Source organism: Monocercomonoides exilis (assembly GCF_001643675.1).
Source record: "Monocercomonoides exilis strain PA203 chromosome Unknown scaffold27-1312184, whole genome shotgun sequence".
Classification (NCBI taxonomy): Eukaryota; Preaxostyla; order Oxymonadida; family Polymastigidae; genus Monocercomonoides; species Monocercomonoides exilis.
The window spans coordinates 1,257,700-1,278,297 of NW_027150572.1; the positions used below are offsets into that span (position 1 = coordinate 1,257,700).

Here is a 20,598-nt window from a genome sequence, read left to right on the forward strand (position 1 = left end):
AGAGGCTGGCACAAGCTTGCTGCAGAATCTGCTGCATTTGCCGTTCTATTTGGGTGCTGCTCCGCTGGGAAGCACGACGTTTTGAAGATCGCGTACCAGACTCTAAGTCTAATTGATGCTCATGCTGTGTTTGAGATCGGGCGAGGAGCACAGACGACTGCGATGCATTTTTTGGAACACGTGCTAATCTGCGAGGTGAATGTGCAGATTCAGTCAATCGTGCTTCAGAATGAAGGAGGGACAAACGTTGACTGCTGACTCAACCTGACTGAAGTGGAGCGTCTGAATGCGTAGGCAACTGATTTCACTCTGTTTGAGTGCCCTGCCATGAGAGGGATTGCACCGGCTTTTGGGAAGCAAATGATATTCTGGAGCTTCCATTCGCTGACGAAAATAGGTCATTTGGTTAGGATTCCGATCAAGCTGGGAATTACATACAGCGCAATGAATGGGATGAATATATGCGCAGTTGGAGGAGGCTCAGGTGAAGAGGAAGAAGCAATGAAATAGAAAGCATCGTAGGCACATGGAGCCAGTGCTGCAAGCGCTGTTGACAAGCGACGACTTTATCGCAAAGAAAGACGTTGAGCCGCTTGAACATGAAAAAACGACAACAATTCTAGGCTCCTCATTTTCCTCTTTCTGCTCTGTAATATTTATAGCAGCATGAGCGAATTGACTTTATGAGTATGGAGGGTTGGATCATGGAGAAGAGGCTGGTGTGTCTGGTGTGTCTGCGCATGAAACTACATCTAGCGCCGCAGAAGAGGGCGAATGAGAGAAGAGAGAAGAGAGGCATCCTGTTTGACTAGTAAGAGAGCCATCCGCTGATCAAGTCGCAGATTGAGACGATTCAGCCGATCAGAGGAGAGGTTGCAGAAGGAGGGAAATGTGTGTGTATTGTGGAGCTGCATGCACCAATAGCTGCACAATTCGTTGACACTTCACTTCAATTCCACATCAGAGATGCAATTTTCACTTCCTCCATCTAGAATTCTTCAATTGAAAATCAGAATTCTTCATCGTCTTTTTCCATTAATGGTGTTTGTGCAAGTTCAGAAGTTAATCAGATCTTTTCCAATCATCTTTTCCCTCCAACATATTGTTCTTCTTCTGTGAATGGCGCTTCTTCTTCTTCATCTTCTGTTGTTGCATCCAACTTTAACTCAGGCAGCTTTGATGATCATTCCATTATCGCCTCACTATCCACGCAGCACTCTCAACTGGGAAAAATCAAAGGACTTCCTTCTTCTTCGTATCCTGTACCTTCTCAGTCTTCATCTTCCTCCTCACTTGCAATTGCCCCGCATCAACCAAGCATCCGCAAGCAGCCACCGAGAGTGAGCGTCATTGAGCGCATGACGAAATCAAGGGGCATTCAGACAGCCTCTCGACTTGAGCAGTTCCACCATGTCCTGGAAAAAGCGAGAGACGAAGAGAAGTCGTTTCTGTTGGTGCTGGCGAGGCGGTCTGTTGATCCCCTTTCGGCAACTGCTGCATTGACGCTGCAATTGCGAAAAACGATCAGCAGCATTCTGCTTAATGAGGTCACGAAGCAGGAGCAGAAGATAGCAGCGCAGGCAAAAGAGGAGCAAAAGATCAGGATTTTGCAGAAGGAGAAGGAAAGAGAAGAACAATATGAGAGATAAAGAGAGGCGTTTGGGATGTACAACCTCACTCCAACGACGTAGGCCATGAAAGAAACATTTAGAGAGAACAAAAGAAACCTGATCATGCTGAAGGAGACTCGAAGAAGTCGCAGTGTTGGAGGAAGAAGGATGACTGATGCAGAAGAAGTGAGCGGAGTGAATGTTTCTCTTCCTCCTTTGTTGAATACGTCATCAAGCTCTTCTTCTGGTTCTGGTTCAGTTTCAGATTCATTGTATTTTCAGCAGGGAATTGTGCTTCTCGGGTCTATGCAATCACAAGGGATTCAGTGAATTCAAAGGCTTGTGCGAATTGGAGTTATGAATAAGCAACGCAGTGCATTTCGTCTGCCTTATATGGGGATACAAGATCCAAATGAAGGAGGAAGAGTACATGAAAGATAAATGCCTCCGAAGAAAGAGTAGTTAAGGGGTTGGAAAAGCTGTAGGATTTGGAAGGAGATGATTTGGAACGAGGGATGAGGAGGATTCTAGCGAAAGAAAGGAAGACAGAGAATGGGATGACGGTTTTAGGGAGCCATACCAGAAGATATTTTTGAGAGTTTCATTAAAAAACAGCTCGGCTATCAGATTTTCGGAATGCATGGGGTTTCTTCCCTTTTGTCGATATTTCTGTTTCAGTCTCCGCTCGGTGCAAACAGAAATGGAGCTATTTCTTCTATTTCTGCTTCTTTATCTTTTTCTTCATCACATTCTTCTTTCATTACCTACACTTCAAACAACACGCAGATCACAACTGTCTCAACTTTCTTTCTTGACCCGTCTGAAAGAAGGCCCCGCAGAGCAACTGAGTCTGTTCCGGGCAGCGTCAGAGGAGCTTCTGGAGGAGATGATGAAAGAGCTGACAGGAACATATCCCTTCCTTCAGCAGGCACACGAATGCCTCTCCTTCAAGAAGCCCTGCCAGTTTGCAGGTCTGTATTCTTCGCATGCATTACCGCTGAAGCTGATGAAAGTGAGCTAGTTTGCCTTTGCAAAGCTGCCCGCGCTGCCAGGGTCTCCGCAGGTGTTTGCGAGCAGAGCAGAAAGAGAAGGAGAAATATGTCTTGGCAAAAGAATAGAAAAAGTCAGATTGTGGCTTTATCTTGGTAACAATTTTCCAAGATTGATCATGAAACATTCTTCAGAGTTACTCGTAGCTCCATTCTAATTCTTGTTTGATTTTTTTCACTTCTTTATGCCAGCAGAAATAATATCATATCTTTGTTAATTGTTTCATCATAAAGAAATAAATGTTTGTTTCAACTCTTCATTATTGAACTCAAACACTTTCATTTATTAATTCTTCATCGTTGACAGTGTGTGAATATGAAAATAAAATAATTACAAGTTTCTTTGTTTTCATTCATATTCAAGTTTAAAAATATCAAAAAAATTCAATAAAGAGTCAAAGCCTTCTTGTTTTAACAGCATTTCTTTATCACAATTGAACAAATGAAATATTCAATTTTAAAGGAAGAGTGTCAACACAAATAAGGAACAGGAAATATCTGATAAATGAATATGCAATAACAAACAAAAAACAAAAAATAAAACGCTCACTCAATCATGTTAATGTGCTAATATTTTCTTTTATTAATGAATTCCCAAAATATTCAAACAAAATCTTATCGCACAAATAAAAATAATAATCTAAATAAAAAGATAACAAAAGATAACTTTTATTCTGGGAAGTATTTGATCTCATGGTGCAGAATCTATCACCCAAATATTGATATCATATATGCTTATTTATCTTATAAAGATTCCAATGTGAGTCAAAAAAGAGGATGATAGAAACTGCATATGCGGATCAACAATTGACCATTATGAACTTGTTTTTTCAACTTTTGCAAAAAACAACATGAAAATTTTTGCTTAAATAGATAAATGAAATTATTATTGTTCTGTATTTTTCAATTTTTGCTTTAATTATTTCAAAGAAAATAGAAACTATATCTTTTCTGATTCATCTTTTCTCATTCTTTTGATTAAATTAACCATAACAAATATCTTCGATTCTTTTTGATGTCATTTTCCAATCCAAATTCAACATTATCATCTCGATGCAGCATTTTATGGAAAGAAATACAACGCATCGGTGGAGATGACGTTGATTCTTTGCTTGCCTATTTGTTTTACAATTATAGGCAATCGTCTTCTGTGATTAATGATTTACTGAAATCCTTGAATGGTATAGACTTCAAAATTTTTTGATTGTGAATAACTTATATTAATATTTAATAATATTTATTTATTAATTTAACTTATTTTTTTGTTATTATGAAAACTTAGAATATTACGAAATACTTCTGAAAGATCTCTCAGTTGTGTACAAGCATGCACAATTGCACACGCAAACGATGATCCTACAAGCACTGACGCGCAACGCATCATTATCTGAGCTTCTGGACTATGGATTTGATATCACAGAAGGAAAATATAATTACGCCAAACAAACTCTCACAAGAAACCAAGGATTTTTAATTCCAGCACAATTGCCTCACCCACCATCATGCAAAAGTGGTTTGTATAAAATTTTACAATAATTTCTTTTTTTTCTTCTTTAATATTTATTCATTATTTTTTTATTTTGTTTAGGTCTTAATGAACAAGATTGGGAAAAGGGCAACAATTGGATGTTGGCCCATTCCACAGAAGCATCAACGTCATTGCAATCAGCCAAGAAAAAACCAAAAAGGGTTCCTGAATACGCGCAGTTCATAGATGAATCTGCATGGGATGATATAATTATTACAGAAAAAAATAATTCAAGCAATGAACAATATTCTCCATCAAAAAAATCTCATCAACAAAATAAAAAATCAAATTCCATGTCAGAAAATAAATCCTCTTCATCAAAATCTTCTTCATCTCACGTGGTTAGTGATCCAATTAGCACACCACTTAGAGCTGAAAGAAGTTCAACAAAAATCAAACAAAGAAATGCACTTCATCATCGTCATTCTTCTCCATCACCTATTCCAATTTATAAACTTTTCAAACAAAAAACTTCCATTTTATCTTCCTCATCTTCCTCTTCCTCTTCCTCTTCCTCTTCCTCTTCATCCAAAAAGCAACAAAAAGAAACAACAAACACTTCTTCCTTCAGCAACAATGATGTATGGGTTAGTGATCAATTGCTTAATTATGTCACTTCTCCAACACTTATTCCTCCACAGGCATATCGAGATTTTCTGTCTTCATTTGCAAAAGACAGCAACACTTCTCTGTCTCCACAAAAAACGCATTCAAATGAAAGTGATAATTCAAATCATGAAAGTCATTCGAATATCATTTCAAATAATAACACAATGGATCTTCATCCTTCAAATTGTTCTTTCTCTCCATCGACCTCTTCAAGCATCAAAGCCACTGCAATCGCCTCATCAAAAACTCAGAAAGGATTAAAAAACCTTGGAAACACTTGCTATCTTGCCTCTCTCCTTCAATGCATATCTTCAATCACTTCACAAAAACAATCAATTATTGAAACCATTTCATTAAAAAACAATTTATCTTCTCGAGTATTGAGTGTTTGTCAACAATTGGCAAAAGATGGAATGGCAGTGCGTTCATGGTCCCCATCGCTGATCAACAAATGGGAGACATTTTGCGAATACGGAAGCAGGCAACAACAGAATGTGATAGAGTCATTTGAAAATCTTCATCAACTTCTGCAAAATGACAAGATAATTAAAAAGGACACCTTCAATCCAGTGCTCATCACTCATTTCAAATGTCAAAAATGTCAAAAAGTTTCAAATCATTTTAATGAATCTTGTTGCAATGTTATCATAAATTCATCCTCTCCTCAAAAAGGTCTATCTTCTATCTTTTCAACTGAGATATTGAACGGAAAAAATGCTGTCTATTGCAACGATTGCAAAGAGAAATGCTGTGCTGCGAGATGGGAGGAAATGGTTGCATTTCCAGAGGTTCTAGCCCTCTGTCATGAATGCACTGGCACAACAAGCTCTGCACCTTCAAGAATACTTATGATTGAAACTGATCGTGCCAACAAGCGCACATTTATCAAAGGGTTTATAAACGAAAAAGAAACTCCGCTTCAATCAAAAAACAAAGAAATAGTAATCTATCATCTTGCTGGACAAATAATCTACAAACGCTTGGATCAGAGCAATGGCCACTTCATTGCTGTTGTGAAAAAAAAGAGTGATATTTGCAGTTGTTGGAGAATTTGCAACGATGCTGATGTCAATGATTTTGATAGTGACAATTGGATAAAGTCCTGGAATAATCTATATGCCCAGGGTTTTACTCCTTGCCTAACATTCTACACAAAAGAAAAAACAAAACCGACATTTTCAACGCTTCAATTTGGTGGTGCTTTTTCTTCTTCAAAAGCATCGAATATAAACACTTCAAATAACAGATCGTCTTCATCGTTATCATCAACATCACCTTCACCATCCTCATCACCATCCTCATCCTCATCATCATCATCTCTTTCTTCTTCTTCGTCGTCGTTGTCGTCGTCTGTCACACCACCTCATTGTGCAACTTCCATTCCTCCACTCTCTTCTTCAATTTCAACAAGTTATGGATTGGAAGCCTTAAAGGAAAGAAGAAAGAAAACGGGCATCTTTTCTCCCAATGAAAAGAGATTAATCTTCAAGCCCAAGACTAAATTATGGAAAGAGTTTTCAGAAGAAACGAATATCACAGTTTCTCTTTCCCATTTCTACAAACTCACCACCAATTTCTCCAAAGCGAAAAGACGAACGGATCTCTGCGGCATGTGTGAGAAGTTGGACTATCTCGAGAACAAACTTAAATCTTCTCAAAACAAAAATGGACTTTCTTCTGCCGAGTTTCACACACTCAAACTTCTTCGTCAACATCGTCTTGTTGCAGAAATGCAACGAAAACATTATCAATCAACTGTCGACAATCTGAAAGAGGGAGAAGCAGCCTTCGTCTTCGACTTCAAAGAAAAATGGAAACTCCCCATCAGAAAGAACCAACTTCAACAAGAATTCTTCAATTATCAACAGGTTTCTCAATTCACAATCATCTCTCTTCAAAAAATAAATAATCAACAAATAAAAAGAACTTTCAACTTCTTCTCTGACTGCCTTTCAAATGATCACAGATTTGTTATTGAGTGTCTGGAATCTGTGATCAAAAGGCACTTCTTCTCAGACACTCACACTTTTAAGTTCTTCTGCGATTCGGGTCCTCATAACCGAAATCGCTTCCTTCTTCACTTCATCCTTTCAAAACAATCAAAACTTCTTAAAAAGAAAAATACTCAACTCAACTTCTTCGCTGAGCATCATGGAAAAAATATATGTGATAGTGAATTTGGTGCGCTAGTGAATGCAATCGACAACAATCTTTCGACAGAACACATCACCACACTTCATGACTTGATCAACTTCTTCGAAAACAATATGAACACTTCAACATCAGCTTCTTCAACTTCTCGATCAAACATTTTCTCAACATCATCATCAAACTCTTCACCATCTTCAACATCTGTCAATAAGTTTGAGCATGAGAGGTTCTTTGAAGAGTACGTACCATCTCAGCAAATTTCATGGCCATCATTGTCAGTTCCACACATGAAAGATTACTTGTATTTTGAGCGCAAGGGCTCATTTGTCTGTGCTTCAGCTGTTGGATATCTTCCTCAACGCTCTCTGGTTGCCCTCGAATCTTCGACAATGAAAGAAAAAGTCCAAAGATCAAGAAAGTCATTTCACTCTGATATCACATCATCAAACTCTTCTCTTCTTTCTCAATCTTCTCAAGATCTTCTTTCAAGGAGATTTGAGCTTCTTCTTGACTCTTCTTCTATTTGTGAATCTCAAAATTGTTCTTTTGGTGTCCCCTATTAAGAAACTAGTTGTTGTGTATGCTTAGCTGGCACTCTATCGGAAGGGTGCTGGACATGACTGTTCGTATAAGATACTACAGCCTTCTGGCTGCAATATCCGGACCTGGATACGACGAACAGCCTCCCAGGTGCTCAACAGTTAGAATCCGATTGTTTTCTTGTGCTTTTTGTCCCTATAATGTCCCTATTATTTAATTGGTTATTGTCCCTATTATTTTTGTATATATTGAGATTCATTAATAGAGAGAGTTGTGAGGGAATTCATTGATCTTTGGGTAAGGTTTTTGGAAGGGAGAGTTGACGAGAGTGTGAAATGTTGTTTTATCATTGTGTCTGTCTTTTTTCTTTGTTGGATTTGATCTTTTTGAGTCAAAGTGAGAGAAATATCAGAAAGGGGAGAGTGGATGGAAAACAGAGGGAAAATAGACAAGTTAGTTTTTGAACTTTTTATATAAGTATTCTTTTTTGTTTGGAATTGTCTTTGATACCACGTATTTGTTGAAATAGTGCTATTTCTTCTTATATTTTTCATTGTTCAAAATTGTTGATATTTAGTTGATATTTGGTGATTGTTTTGAGATTATGTGATAGAATTATGTTTTTTTGAAAGTTATTGAATCTGATTTGAAATATTCTAATTGTTTTCTATTTTTTATCAATGATTAATATCGTGAAGTTCTATTTATTTATTTATTTATGTAATTTTGATTGGTGAACGATTGATTATTTTTTTCATTTCATCAAAATTTCAATTCACAATAAATATCCAGCTTGTCTTAAATGAAAATTACAATTAAAAACAAAAATGTGAAAATGTACTCACTAGCAAAATAAATATTTAAAAGTGTGTTTTACATTGCATTTATTAATTTCACAATAACATAAAAATTTTTTTTGTTTGAACAAAAAACCCCAAAGCTAAATTCAACAAAAAATAATGTATCAACTCATGATCATAGAACAGATTCCAACACCTGCTTTTTTTGCTACTAATAGTTTATTTACATAATAGTCAATCGTTCCGAACAAAAAAATTTGCGTCTTAGAATCTGCATCTTTGGATCAAAAATGTTACCATAATAAAAGTGAAAATTTCGGAAAACTTGAATGCATTCATTTTGAATTTGTTGATTGCTGCCTTATCATCACAGCTAAAAGAAGCACAAGGAAATGATAGTCATTTTCGGAAGCAGCAAAGAAAAGAGGCAGTCATGCAGATAATTTATCAATATCAACCGAATAAAAGAAAGATAGTTCACACTTTAAGAAATGCGTCAAGCATGATTCTTCTTTTTCTTTTTTTTTTTCTTTTTCTTTTTCTTTTTCTTTTTCTTCTTCTTCCTATTCCTCACTTTCACCTCATTCACAAACCACATCAACAATTTTTTCAATTTCTTTCAAAGTCCCTTCTCGTTTTACTTATTCAAAAGCTTCAACATCTTCTTTTTTTCTTCTGCAAATACATATATCTTCTCTTGATATTTATTAAACCACATAGAAGTTCAGTTATTGTCCCAGCCTATTTTCACCACAGACAGCGATGCGCTTGTTGAAGCACTGCCCGTTCAGCAGTGGCAATCTCTTTCAATTGTTACACCTTTTATAATGCTGAAGAAGCTGAAATTTCAACACATGCCACTCACCTACAGAATATAATTGGAGCAGAACATTTTCATTCGAAGACAAGAACAACTGAAGAAAGTGAGAAAATAGAATTTTTGTTGGAGGAGAAGGAAAAAAAAAGCGCTTTGATCATATGAAGACAGATACTGAGTGCCTTTGCGAGATGGAAGAAGACAAAAACTACGAAGAAGTGATGATTAAGCGGCTGATTATTCGGAAGATGAAACAGCTGTAGAAGAAGAAGAAGATGTTGGAAAAACAAGATGAGAAGAAAAAGAACGATATCAAAAAGAAAAAAGGATGAGAATAAAATGTCAAGCCTATGTCGATCGGGTCGATTGGATAGAATAAGATTTACAAGATGACGAAGAAACTCAAATTGTGCTGAAGATTAAAGAAGAGCAAATGAAGAAGATGGCTTTTACACCATTTATTTTAAAGGTTTTTTCATTTTTCATTTTTCATTTTTCATTTTTCATTTTTCATTTTTCATTTTTCATTTTTCATTTTTCATTTTTCATTTTTTATTTTTTATTTTTCATTTTTTGATATTTGGCAAAAGCGAAGACTCATTTTGGAATAAAGTGTTTGTTAAAGATGGACAATCCGAATCCCGTAACAGGACATATACGCTCACCTCAATCCTTTCCAAAGTTGCTGATAAAACCTTTTGATAGATTTTCTTCTTTGTCTGATTTGAACAATAATTCATCAACATCAAAATCGTGGTTTAGAATCTCCTTTTCTTCTGGTTTCCTCTTCACAACAGAGAACCACAGATTAATTTGGGTTCCATTTTATTTGTTGCCTCTTTTTCTTGAACGAGCTAGGGAACAGCTATGAAGAGGAAGGGAGAGAGCTGGAACATGTCGCAGTGAAGAGCACATATACTGTTGAGAATTCATGTGGAGGTGCTGGGGAGCTAACTGTCGACTTCCTTGAGCAAGGAGATGAAGAGCAAGTTGGCGTTTGGGCAGATGATGAAGCTGCCAGCGGAGGGAACATTCGGGATGGCGAGGTTGTTGTTGATGATCTTGCAGTGTTTGATAACCTCACCTCTGACTGTTGTGGAAAGTTCGTGCAGCTGGATTGCTCAAGGAATAAATCAACGAGATATGCCATTCGAAGACATTTTCAGGTGAACAAGAACATAGCAAAATGGTATCTTATTTTGACGATAGGTCTCTTTCATCTATTGAGTGTTTTTCAAATGCCGTTGAATAGCGATGCGGAGCACAGTTGTATTCAAAAGGGATGAGGGAGTCCCCCTTTAAACAATGGTGCAGTTGGCGAGATACACTGAAGAATTTCTGCAGTTTTTAATCGATCAAGTAACTACCGAGCTGGTCGAGCGATATGGAAGTGAAGATGGAGTTTATTATGCTGCAGGAGCTTTCAGATTGATTTGGTTTTAAGGAAAAAGAAGGAAAAATCTATCATTTTCTATGGAGAGATCTGTCGTAATAGTTATTCAATGAAGCTCCTGGGAGATATAGCCGAATGCAAACATGGCTGAAACAGCATTTGAAGCGGAGAGCCGATGTGCTAAAGATTAACGCCTGGATTCCTGAAAGTTCGAAGAGCAGACTGAAAGGGGCAGATTTCCCATGTGAGCAAAATATCCAATCGGGATGAGGTGAGTGTGCTAGTTGGCTTGAGAAAAGATGGAGGAGGACGCAGCAAGGGATCCGTCGAGGAGGGAGAAGACGGAAGAGTTGACAGATGCGAAGGAGGAATAGAAGGAAAAGTTGCAGCTGATGAGAAGCGAAATAGCTATGAATAGATGGTAAAATTAATGGAGAGCAGACTCCCCAAGACGGACTTGACTAGGATGCCAGCAAGGGAAGTTGGGATATGGAAGGAGGCGGAGGAGCAGATTCAGAAGGTGTTTCCGATAGAGCAGCAGATGTATAGAACAGCTGTGGAGATGGAGGAGCAGGGGGCAAGTGGGGAGCGTCTTCTTTGATTAATGAATAATCGGGTAGTACGATCGAAGGTGATGATTGAGAAGAGGTTGAAGAAGAGGCATAGGCAGGGATGGGAGTAATCGAGGCAGTAGAAACGGGAGTTTGGAGAGAGAGAAAGAAAGAGAAAGAGAAAGAGAGAGGATTAGTTGAAGTCGAGTGAAAAGAGGGATTCGTTATTTAGGATGGGATGTTTAAGCTATGCAGAAATGAGTGTATCCGGAATTAGAGACGAGGGAGCAACACTCAAAATACATGCTCACTTCTTCATCCTCCGCCTTAGCTTATTCAATTGTTGTTTAAAGTTTCTGAATGGAAAATATTGTGATCGACGAAAGGCCAGTGGCGGAGTGGGAAGATGACTGGATGAATGACAAAATGTGGAAGAAAGCAGAAAGGAGCAGGGGAAATGAAGAGGATGAAAAAGAAGAAGAAAGAAGAAAAATAAAGAAGAGGAAGAGGAGAAGGATAAGCAGAAGAAATGAATGGAATAGTCTGACTGAGAATTTTTAATTAATGAGTGGAGAATAGTATGTTTTGTGTTGCTGTTTTTGTTGTTGAAGAAAATGTTGCTTGATGAGCAAAGAAGAAATCGGAGTTTCAGTATTGTTGTTTGATGCCACAAGAATTCTATTTAAAACAATTGATGAATTTCAAAAAAAGAAGGGTTTATTCTTGAAATATCAGAATTTAAAGAAGAATATTCGTTTGAAATTGAGAAATCGCCAAATGGACAAGAAGAGAAAGGAGTAGATGACGAACAGGAAGAGACAATGAGGGGTGGAGGAAAGCGGATAGTCAGAGAGAGAAGAGCGCTGAGAGCTGGAAATATTTGGTTATTTGTGTATATATGATTAAATTGGAGAAACACTCTGGAGATGATGGGAGTCAAATGAAAAAGAAGTTGAAGAGAAGGAAGAGGTTTATATTAAAGAAGAAGATCTTAGCCTATTCGGATATATATGTTAAAAAGAAGGATTAAAATGAAGATATGAAGTGCCAGACGAGAAAGAAGAAGAAGCAAAGGAAGATTCCGAAGCAGAGAAGATGAAGAAGATAAGGAATAGGAAGATGAAAGGAGTGGATATTCTGTGAAGAGGATAAAGACAGATGAACAGCAGCAACAGCTGCAGCACCAGAAGAAGAAGAAGAAGGTAAATACATCAAAGAAGAAATTACCGATAGGTCATTGAGGGAAATTTGTCAGACTACAAAGGCTTGGAATTAAACTGGAGTTGTTTATGAGTACTCACGAACGAAAGAGAAGATGAGGGAGGTGTTGAAGGAGATGCTTCTGAGAAGGACATACGCAGAGAACGCTCATTTTCTTGGAGGCAATACAGCTCTCTCTTGCTTATTGAGTATGATTGAAGGATGAGAGTGAATTATGAGGTTTCTGGACTTTTTATGCTTTCAGTTGCTGCTGATTATACACAAATCTCTTTTTGTTTATCTCTGTTCTCTTGTAATAGTGCTTTCCAGCTTCGTTCGGGTTGAGGATTGTCGCAGAAGGCGGATTTAGTGTGGCTGCTTGAATTAAAAAGGAGCAGTTGCAATTAGATGATCTGTATTGATCGCTGGAAAGTTGGCTGGTTCTGCATTGGATGCTACATGATTTATTGAGATGTGCGAATTATTAGAAAGAGAGATATTTCATTCTGGAAATTCGAGAAGAGGAGAGGAGATGATTGAGGAAGATGACGTGGAGAAGGAAAAAGAAGATGAAGAAAACAAAGATAAAGTTTCATGAGAAAAATAAAAATAAGGAAAGAAGGAAAGAAGAAGACAAATTTTTCATTCATCTTCATCACTTTCTTCTTTATCCTCTGCTTTATTATCCTCTTTTTCATTTGCCATATCGCCACTTATGGTTCAATGGTCTTCTCCTTCCTCCTCCTTCTCTCCCTCCCTGCTAACATTTTCTGTTTATTCCAATGCATCTCCTTTATCCAAAACATCTTCAATAAGCATTCTACATGTAATTTGTTCTCATATACTGTTCTTATATCTCTTCCCTCATTCCACTTTAATCCCTATTGTTATTTTTCAGTTAATTGTGCTTGAGTAATTTGTGTCATCATAATTGCAGAGTCAATCACGATTAACACCTTTTTCTCAACATTCCTTTGATGCTTCTTCTTCTTCTTCTTCCTCTTCTTCCACTTCCTCTTCTTCTTCTTCTTCATCTTTCTCCTCTTTCTCCTCTTTCTCCTCTTCTTCTTCTTCTTCTTCTTCTTCTTCTTCTTCTTCTTCTTCTTCTTCCTATTCCTTTTCTTCTTCTTCTACCTTTTCCTCATCTTCTTTTATCTCATTATCATCATCTTCTTTTTCTTCTTCTTCTTCTTTTTCTTCCTCTTCTCCTCCTCCTCCTCCTCCTTCTTCTTCTTCTTCAAATGGAAAGTTTTCCTCTTCATTTTCTTTTTCATTATCTTTTCCTTGTTCTCCTTCTTTTTCTTCCATCCTCTTCTTCCCTCTCCCTCAACATTCCACATTCTTTTATCTTTTTCCTCTACGCTCTTTCCTCTACCTCTGTGACTTTCTTCGCATTCAGCTGGTCTTTGATGGCTTGTTCGAAAATGATCTTTTCCTGCATAGCCCTCATCTTTGTTGTTTCAAACTATTTTTCTTTCTTATTCCTCAGCTGCTCTGCCTCGTATGCTGCTTCTCGCTCCTGAAGAGAGAAGAGAGAGAGAGTCGACGGCAGAAAAGCGAAAGGAGAAAGATGCACAGGAGGAGGACGATGTGAAGAAGAAGAAAAAGTGAAATTGCTCAGAAGATTGAGAAGCACTACGTTACAAATTGCAATGACGAGATCTATGGAAATGAGATGCTCGACAGAGTCACTGGAGTCAGCATTGAACACAAAGATGGGAGAGGCAACGCCGAGTGTGGATAGTTTGATGTGGGAGAGTTTGAAGAATAAAGCGGGGAGAACGCAGAAGCAAGAAGCTGAGGTTGACATAAAAATGGTGGAAAAATAGAGGGAGGAGTGCACATCGAGAAATAATTCAAAACGGTATAAGAACGAGGAACAGGTTGATTAAAACAATAGATGTTAGGAGATAGCAGTTAATGAATATGCAATCGTTGAGAAACACAGTAATAGCAAGAAAATGTTGACAAAAGGATCTCAAACAAGAATTGCAGGGACAAAATAGACTTCAGGTGGAAGCCTAATGGTGGAAAGGTTTTAGAAAGAGGAATCGTTGGAGGATGAAGAGTGAGAAGAAGTGGAGAAGATTGGATACGATGAAGAAGCTGAAACAGAAGAAGTCGGAATCTCTGATGGGGGTTTTGTGGAGAGAGAGCGTTGAGTGAAATCGAGTGAAAAAAGAAATTCGTTGATTTTGAAGCGAATCCTGGAAAACTAGAGAAAGACATATTTGCTGACAAAAGCATCACTCAAGGCGAAGCGGTGGTTGAGGATAGAGAAAGAGGAATGGAAGGAACATTTGCAAGTTTGGAGCAATCGAGACAAACAGTCGCAATTTCTTGTTGTTAAGGCACACAATTGCAGCTTCAATTGCGTCAGAATAGTAGACTGCAAATCCTCTATCAGCATTCACACGGGCATTGGCCCGTTGTATGTGTATTTAACGTTGTGGATGTTAGCATTGTCCAGAGCGATGGCTGTTCTGGGGTGTGTGACAAGTTAAAACGAAGCAGCGGAGCTAGCCAAAGCAAATGAGCAGAAGGCAACGAGTGCAGTGACAGAATTCATAGAGAACTGGAGAGAGAGGGATGAGAGTGTTGAGGAAGTGGATGGAGCAGTTATCTGGAGAAAGTGTAGCGAAAAGAAAACAGTGATGTTTATGCAGTGATAAAGAGATGTATGCCTTTTTGATGAGTCAGCTGTAGTTTGAGCAGTTTTCGTAAGCAGATTATATCTCGAAAAATAGCAGCCTGCAAAACCAGGCAACTTAGGAGACAGATATCAGGATAAAGGATGAGAGACGAGGAAGAAAAAAGGAGAATAAAAGAAGCACAGATGATTTAAAGATGAGAAAGATGAAACGAGGATATCCGTGCTGTTGAAGCCATAAAAGAAAAAAAAAGTAGAAATTTTTGAATTTCATTTTATTTATTCATTATTTCATTGCATTTTTTTTAACTTTGTTTTATCAATTTATTTAAATGACTTTTTTAAAGTATTATTTATTTCCAAGCTAATGTCAACTACAAATTGTTGAATATCTGATAAATATCTTGTTATGCTATCATATTTTTCTATCTGTGTTAATGTGAATTGTTAAATTTCAACGAATATTTTATGATCTTCTATTTCAATTTTAAAATTTCTTTGCAATAACATCATAAAATTTATATTTACATAAAAAATAAATTTATTGAGTGTTATTAATTATTGTTTTCATGTTATATTAGCGATTAAGCAAGTATCTTGTTCGATTTATTTTAGTTTCGATATTTTCAAAAATTTTTTAATGTTTTTTTTCAAATTTTGTAATAAAAGCTATAAAAATCAAGTTAAAATCAACATATAAATAATAGTTATTATTAATTAAACTTTAATTTCATGTTATTTCAAATAAAAATTTTCTTATTAACTCCAACCTTAATGAAAATTTTTTATGATCAAACGTCGAAATTTTTTATGATATCAAAAAAAATCACCCATGTTCAAATTGTCACATTTTCATCTGCTTTGGCTTCATCTATTGTTTCTTTGAGATTTTGTCAACAAGTTCATAAAGTTTTTTATTTTTTATTTTTTTTTTCATTTGTGTGATTATTTTTGAAATCATATATTTTTTCGGGGTGTTGATTTTTCAAAGATTGTTTGTTATTGAATAGAGAATTTGAATTTTTATGAAAAATTCCATCAAAACCATATTAAACACAAATGTTTAAACTATAACAATAAAGAAAATATTTTTTGTTAAATTTTTAAATTTTTAGTGTTTTGTTGTTAATATTTTTGGAAATTTTTCGAATCGAATTTTTTGAATGAAATAATATTTTATTCAAAAATAATCAACCATTTATTTATTTAGATTAATTTTTAATTTTTTTTTAATTTTTTTATTTTTTTTCTAATGAGAAAAGTTTTTCTTTTTTTTTGATGTTTTCTTTTCTTTACTTTAATTTTTATTTTGAAAATTTAAATTTTAAAACACTTCAATAGAATAATAAAAAATTAGCGATTGAGAAAATATTAATTTCCACATGTATCGAAACATAATAAACTCGATGAATGAAGGGAAAATGTTTTCTATTTTGAATAATAATTTTCGATGTTGAATTAAAGTTTTTCGATCAAGAAAACTTTTTTGTGTTACTCCCCAAATAAGAAGTTGTCGTTCCTTGAACTGACAATAAAGAGCATTTTGCTGATAATGATATTCACAGCCTGCATGTTCCTTGAGCAAGCATACCTCTCAATGACATCATCGATTGTGGATTCAAGTGCAGTGCACATCCAAACGAAGCTCGAGATGACAAACAAACCTTCCTTCACAACAGTGCCTTTCCTCGACGAGCCAAATGTGAAGATTTGCCCAGCTTGAATTTTGTTGTGCCAATGGGAACCCATAAAAATGAAACACCTTGAATGTGACACATTTCTCCTGAACACAAGGGACTTCACCCCGCTGATAGTGGAGCGGATTAGGAAGCTTGCAAGAATAGGCTTTTCTTTGATAGGAGTTCCCAAACACAACTACCCTTGAACCATAAAGTACACTTCCATTTCAACGCTTATGCTCAACAAAGTTCCAGAAGTGCTCGTTGCAAAATATGCTAGACTCTCACCGACAGCACACACACCTTCAAGGTTTTATCTATCCTCAAATTTCTCCCATCAAATGGCACACCAACTTATCTCAGCATTGAACACACAACCAAGCAATTCCTCAGAAATTATCAGATTTGTTCTGCCACCACTCAAAGAAAGCACAGAGTAAGATCCAGAGGTCGCGCATCCATTAAAGATTGAGGAGCCAGGAGACCAAGAATCAGAAGGCAGTGAAACGATCGGAATCGAGGACATTTTACGCACAATCAGGCATTTACTCGGCACATGAGTAGACACCAAGGAACAAGTGAAAAGCCCAATTATTATCACTCCCATAATAGAGAGGTGTCGTAGATAGATTGTTCTTGACGAACTTTTTTGTTTTTATTTCTATTTTTTTTTTATATTGAAATCATTTCATATTTTTCAAAAAAAAATAAACCAGAAACTTATCCCTCAATTTTTATTATTTTTATTGCCAGTGAAAAGACAAGCACTAAAAACGAAACTTGTTCATATACGTTGAAAAAATACAGATTTCCATGTGCATCACCAAAATGTGGTCTTATTTGTTCTTTTCTTTTTCTATAAAGAATATTTTCGATATTTTTTGTATAATGTTGAATAATGATGGGCTTAAATCCATGTTTATTTATTTTTGAATCGTAAAAAAATGCAAAAAATGTATTGACAGAAAATTTGACATTTTTATTTTCTTATAAAAAAATTTTTTATTTTGATTGATTTGTAGTTTTTTGTTAAATTTTCTTTCTTTTTCATTCTTTCAATAAACAAAACGAGATGAAACAAAGGATTTCATATTTCCTTCATTCAATATTTTCAAGTTGTTTATTTCTTCTTATTTTTGAAAAAATGCAGAAACATTGGAAATCTGTAACTTTTTCGTTGATTAGATTGATAAATAATCTCTTAATGTTTCTCTTCAATTATAGAATTGTTGTTTTTGATGATGTGTTCTTCAAAGGATAAGATAAATTTCTATAAATTTTTCAATTTCTCTTCATTTCAATTTTTTGAATTGTTAGGTATGAAGTATTTATTGCATTGAATTTAGATCAAATAATCACAAAAATAACACAGCGCTCATTCATTGAATTTGAACTTTTTGATAAAAAATAATTGATAGTATTTTTTTTAGAAAATAGAAATGATAATATGGATTATGCTGTAATAGCAAAAAAAGCACACATCATTAGAAATAAACACAAAAAACCTCAATATTCCATTTTCATCTGAGAATATTTCAATCAACTATGAACCATTGATGTATTTCACGAAATATTCATTTTTGTTCTGGTTCACAAAATTATTTGTTCGTCGTTGATTTCTTTAATTCAAAAATTAAAAATCAAACAAAATTGAAATTTGTATATATAACTCAAATCAATGTGCAAAAATTTTCTTCTATCAAATGAAACAAACACATTTTAAATGAAAAGCTTATTTATTAAAAACCAACGTAATGATAATAATAATAATAGTCTGTTCTCGCATTGTGCCAATATTGAAATACTATATGTGAATAACAACCATAAAATAAATACATCTGTTTTTTCATTCCTAAGAGTTTTTGTTTAATTTAAAATAAGATAAGATACGATTTGCCATAAGAACAAAGGCTTGTTTTTATTGTCTTTTGATTGCATCATTATTCAATTGGTTGCTGTCAATGATATTAATTCTGGATCATCATAAGTTTTATTTTGCAGTGTTTTCTCACTGATTTTCAGCATTAATTTTGTTTTTTCCTATATTTTCAGATTCAAATTGCATTTTGATCCTTATGAAATAGAAACTGATGCAAATGTGAAAATAAAATTTACTTTTTTTTCACATCAAAACATGATTTTTGAATATTCATTTCTAACAACGATTTCTATATTAATTTTCGTTAAATAAAATAGATTTATCAAATATATGGGTGAATATTTTTGAAATCATATCTTTTTTCGGAGTGTTGATTTTTCAAAGATTGAAAGTTTTTCGAAATAAATTTTCATTACAAAAAAAAATGCATGATAATTGTTTTGAATATCAAGTGTTTTTCCAAAATCAAAGATTAAAATGCATTCAATAAGCCTTTTAACTTTTCAATTTTTTTTCATTGATATTAAAGAAATATTTTTTCACCGAAATTTTTGAACGAAAAAATATGATTTCAAAAATAATCACCCATATTCTCACATATATATAGTTCAAAAAAAAGTTAAATATGTTTTGAAAGTAATTTAAATATTTGATTATGTTTTCCATAAAAATGAATTTCTTCAAAAAATAAAAAAAAATAAAAAAAAAAAAAATGAAAAAAACACATTAATGCATTCCAAATATTTTCAAATGAACTCTGTTCCAAATAATTGCAATTGATGAAATATTTTTGAAACCATAGTGAACAGGTATTTTTAACTGAAGAGGGTTTTTTCCCCAACCATTTGAATTTTTATTTATTATTTGTTTTTTTGTAAATTTAATAAACACATTTTGAATCGAACACGATTTCAAATGTCAGGTAGATGGGAGTGTTAAGCCCCTTCATTGAACTTCTGTGTGGAATTGGAGGGTGACATGGGGCATAAGACCTATGGTTTGTTTTAAATGTTGGCATAGGTTCAAACACGTTCCTTTTGCAATTTGCGTTTTTAAACCCTCAAATAATAACGAATTAATAGATAATAATTATTTAAAAACTTTTTATGGACCAATTTTTCGAAAAAAATTTTTCTTGTTGAAAAAAATGACTTTTGAAAAATGACCCATAAAAACATGAATTTCATAAAAAATTATTCAAATTTAAAAGAAAACGTGATTTTTACACATAAAAAGTGTTTGCATTATTATATAGACTTATTTTATTTGTTAATTTTCATCAAAAAAATATAAATCTTAAATAAAAAATTTAATTAAATATCTTTGATCTAACCCACAATAAAATTTTTAATATCTGGAAAATTTGAATATGCTGTTTTGGTTTAAATAGAACCTAAAAGTGTGTAATTCATTCACTTTTATATGTTAATATAAGTATATTATTATATGCACACTTGTATAATATTGAAAACAGATTTTATTCACAGTTTCATTAAAGTGTGCTTTTTGACTTTAATTTTCATTAGCGTGCAGATATTAATTTCAAAATCGGTTGCAATGGAACGCAAAACGTATTATATGATTCATAATATCAAATAAATATTCATTTTGTTTTTATCTTTCAAATATTTTCTTTTCCTTTGATATGTTAATGTATTTTTTTATTAGACTCGATCAAAACATGCATTTATGAATAAATCTTGCAAAAATTTACAATAATCACACAAAATAATTCAATGTTGTATTATAAAAACAATGAAGTTTATAAAAGTTTCTCATTTTTATGTTTTTTTTAAAATAAAATGAAAAATGAGATTGATTTTGTTCTTCAATCTGAATTATTTTCATATCATATCCCATTTTCATATTTTCCATTTATTTCCACATCATTTGGCATGGTTCTTCTTCACTTCCACATATTTCAACATCTTATCCACATGAATAACTAAATCAATCTCATTTTTCATTTTATTTTAAAAAAAACATAAAAATGAGAAACTTTTATAAACTTCATTGTTTTTATAATACAACATTGAATTATTTTGTGTGATTATTGTAAATTTTTGCAAGATTTATTCATAAATGCATGTTTTGATCGAGTCTAATAAAAAAATACATTAACATATCAAAGGAAAAGAAAAT

General features: G+C 34.3%; 4 protein-coding genes across 4 annotated transcripts; all 4 read left to right on the plus strand.

The window, feature by feature from the left end:
• Nucleotides 1-689: 689 nt before the first annotated feature.
• MONOS_14990 (uncharacterized protein) lies at nucleotides 690-1,649 on the plus strand (the record flags this gene model as incomplete). The annotated part of the gene is made up of 2 exons (XM_067867836.1): nucleotides 690-802; nucleotides 1,055-1,649. 2 exons carry the CDS (start codon nucleotides 690-692, stop codon nucleotides 1,647-1,649), a joined length of 708 nt encoding a protein of 235 aa, XP_067726099.1.
• Nucleotides 1,650-1,733: 84 nt separating this feature from the next.
• MONOS_14991 (uncharacterized protein) lies at nucleotides 1,734-2,631 on the plus strand (the record flags this gene model as incomplete). Its single annotated transcript, XM_067867837.1, has 2 exons — nucleotides 1,734-1,912; nucleotides 2,397-2,631. 2 exons carry the CDS (start codon nucleotides 1,734-1,736, stop codon nucleotides 2,629-2,631), a joined length of 414 nt encoding a protein of 137 aa, XP_067726100.1.
• A 1,043-nt stretch (nucleotides 2,632-3,674) lies between these two features.
• On the plus strand, nucleotides 3,675-7,510 carry MONOS_14992 (uncharacterized protein; the record flags this gene model as incomplete). Its single annotated transcript, XM_067867838.1, has 4 exons — nucleotides 3,675-3,840; nucleotides 3,942-4,172; nucleotides 4,248-6,408; nucleotides 6,970-7,510. 4 exons carry the CDS (start codon nucleotides 3,675-3,677, stop codon nucleotides 7,508-7,510), a joined length of 3,099 nt encoding a protein of 1,032 aa, XP_067726101.1.
• A 2,219-nt stretch (nucleotides 7,511-9,729) lies between these two features.
• MONOS_14987c2 (uncharacterized protein) lies at nucleotides 9,730-10,356 on the plus strand (the record flags this gene model as incomplete). The annotated part of the gene is made up of 3 exons (XM_067867832.1): nucleotides 9,730-9,883; nucleotides 9,963-10,206; nucleotides 10,314-10,356. 3 exons carry the CDS (start codon nucleotides 9,730-9,732, stop codon nucleotides 10,354-10,356), a joined length of 441 nt encoding a protein of 146 aa, XP_067726102.1.
• Between the last annotated feature and the right edge of the window lie 10,242 nt (nucleotides 10,357-20,598).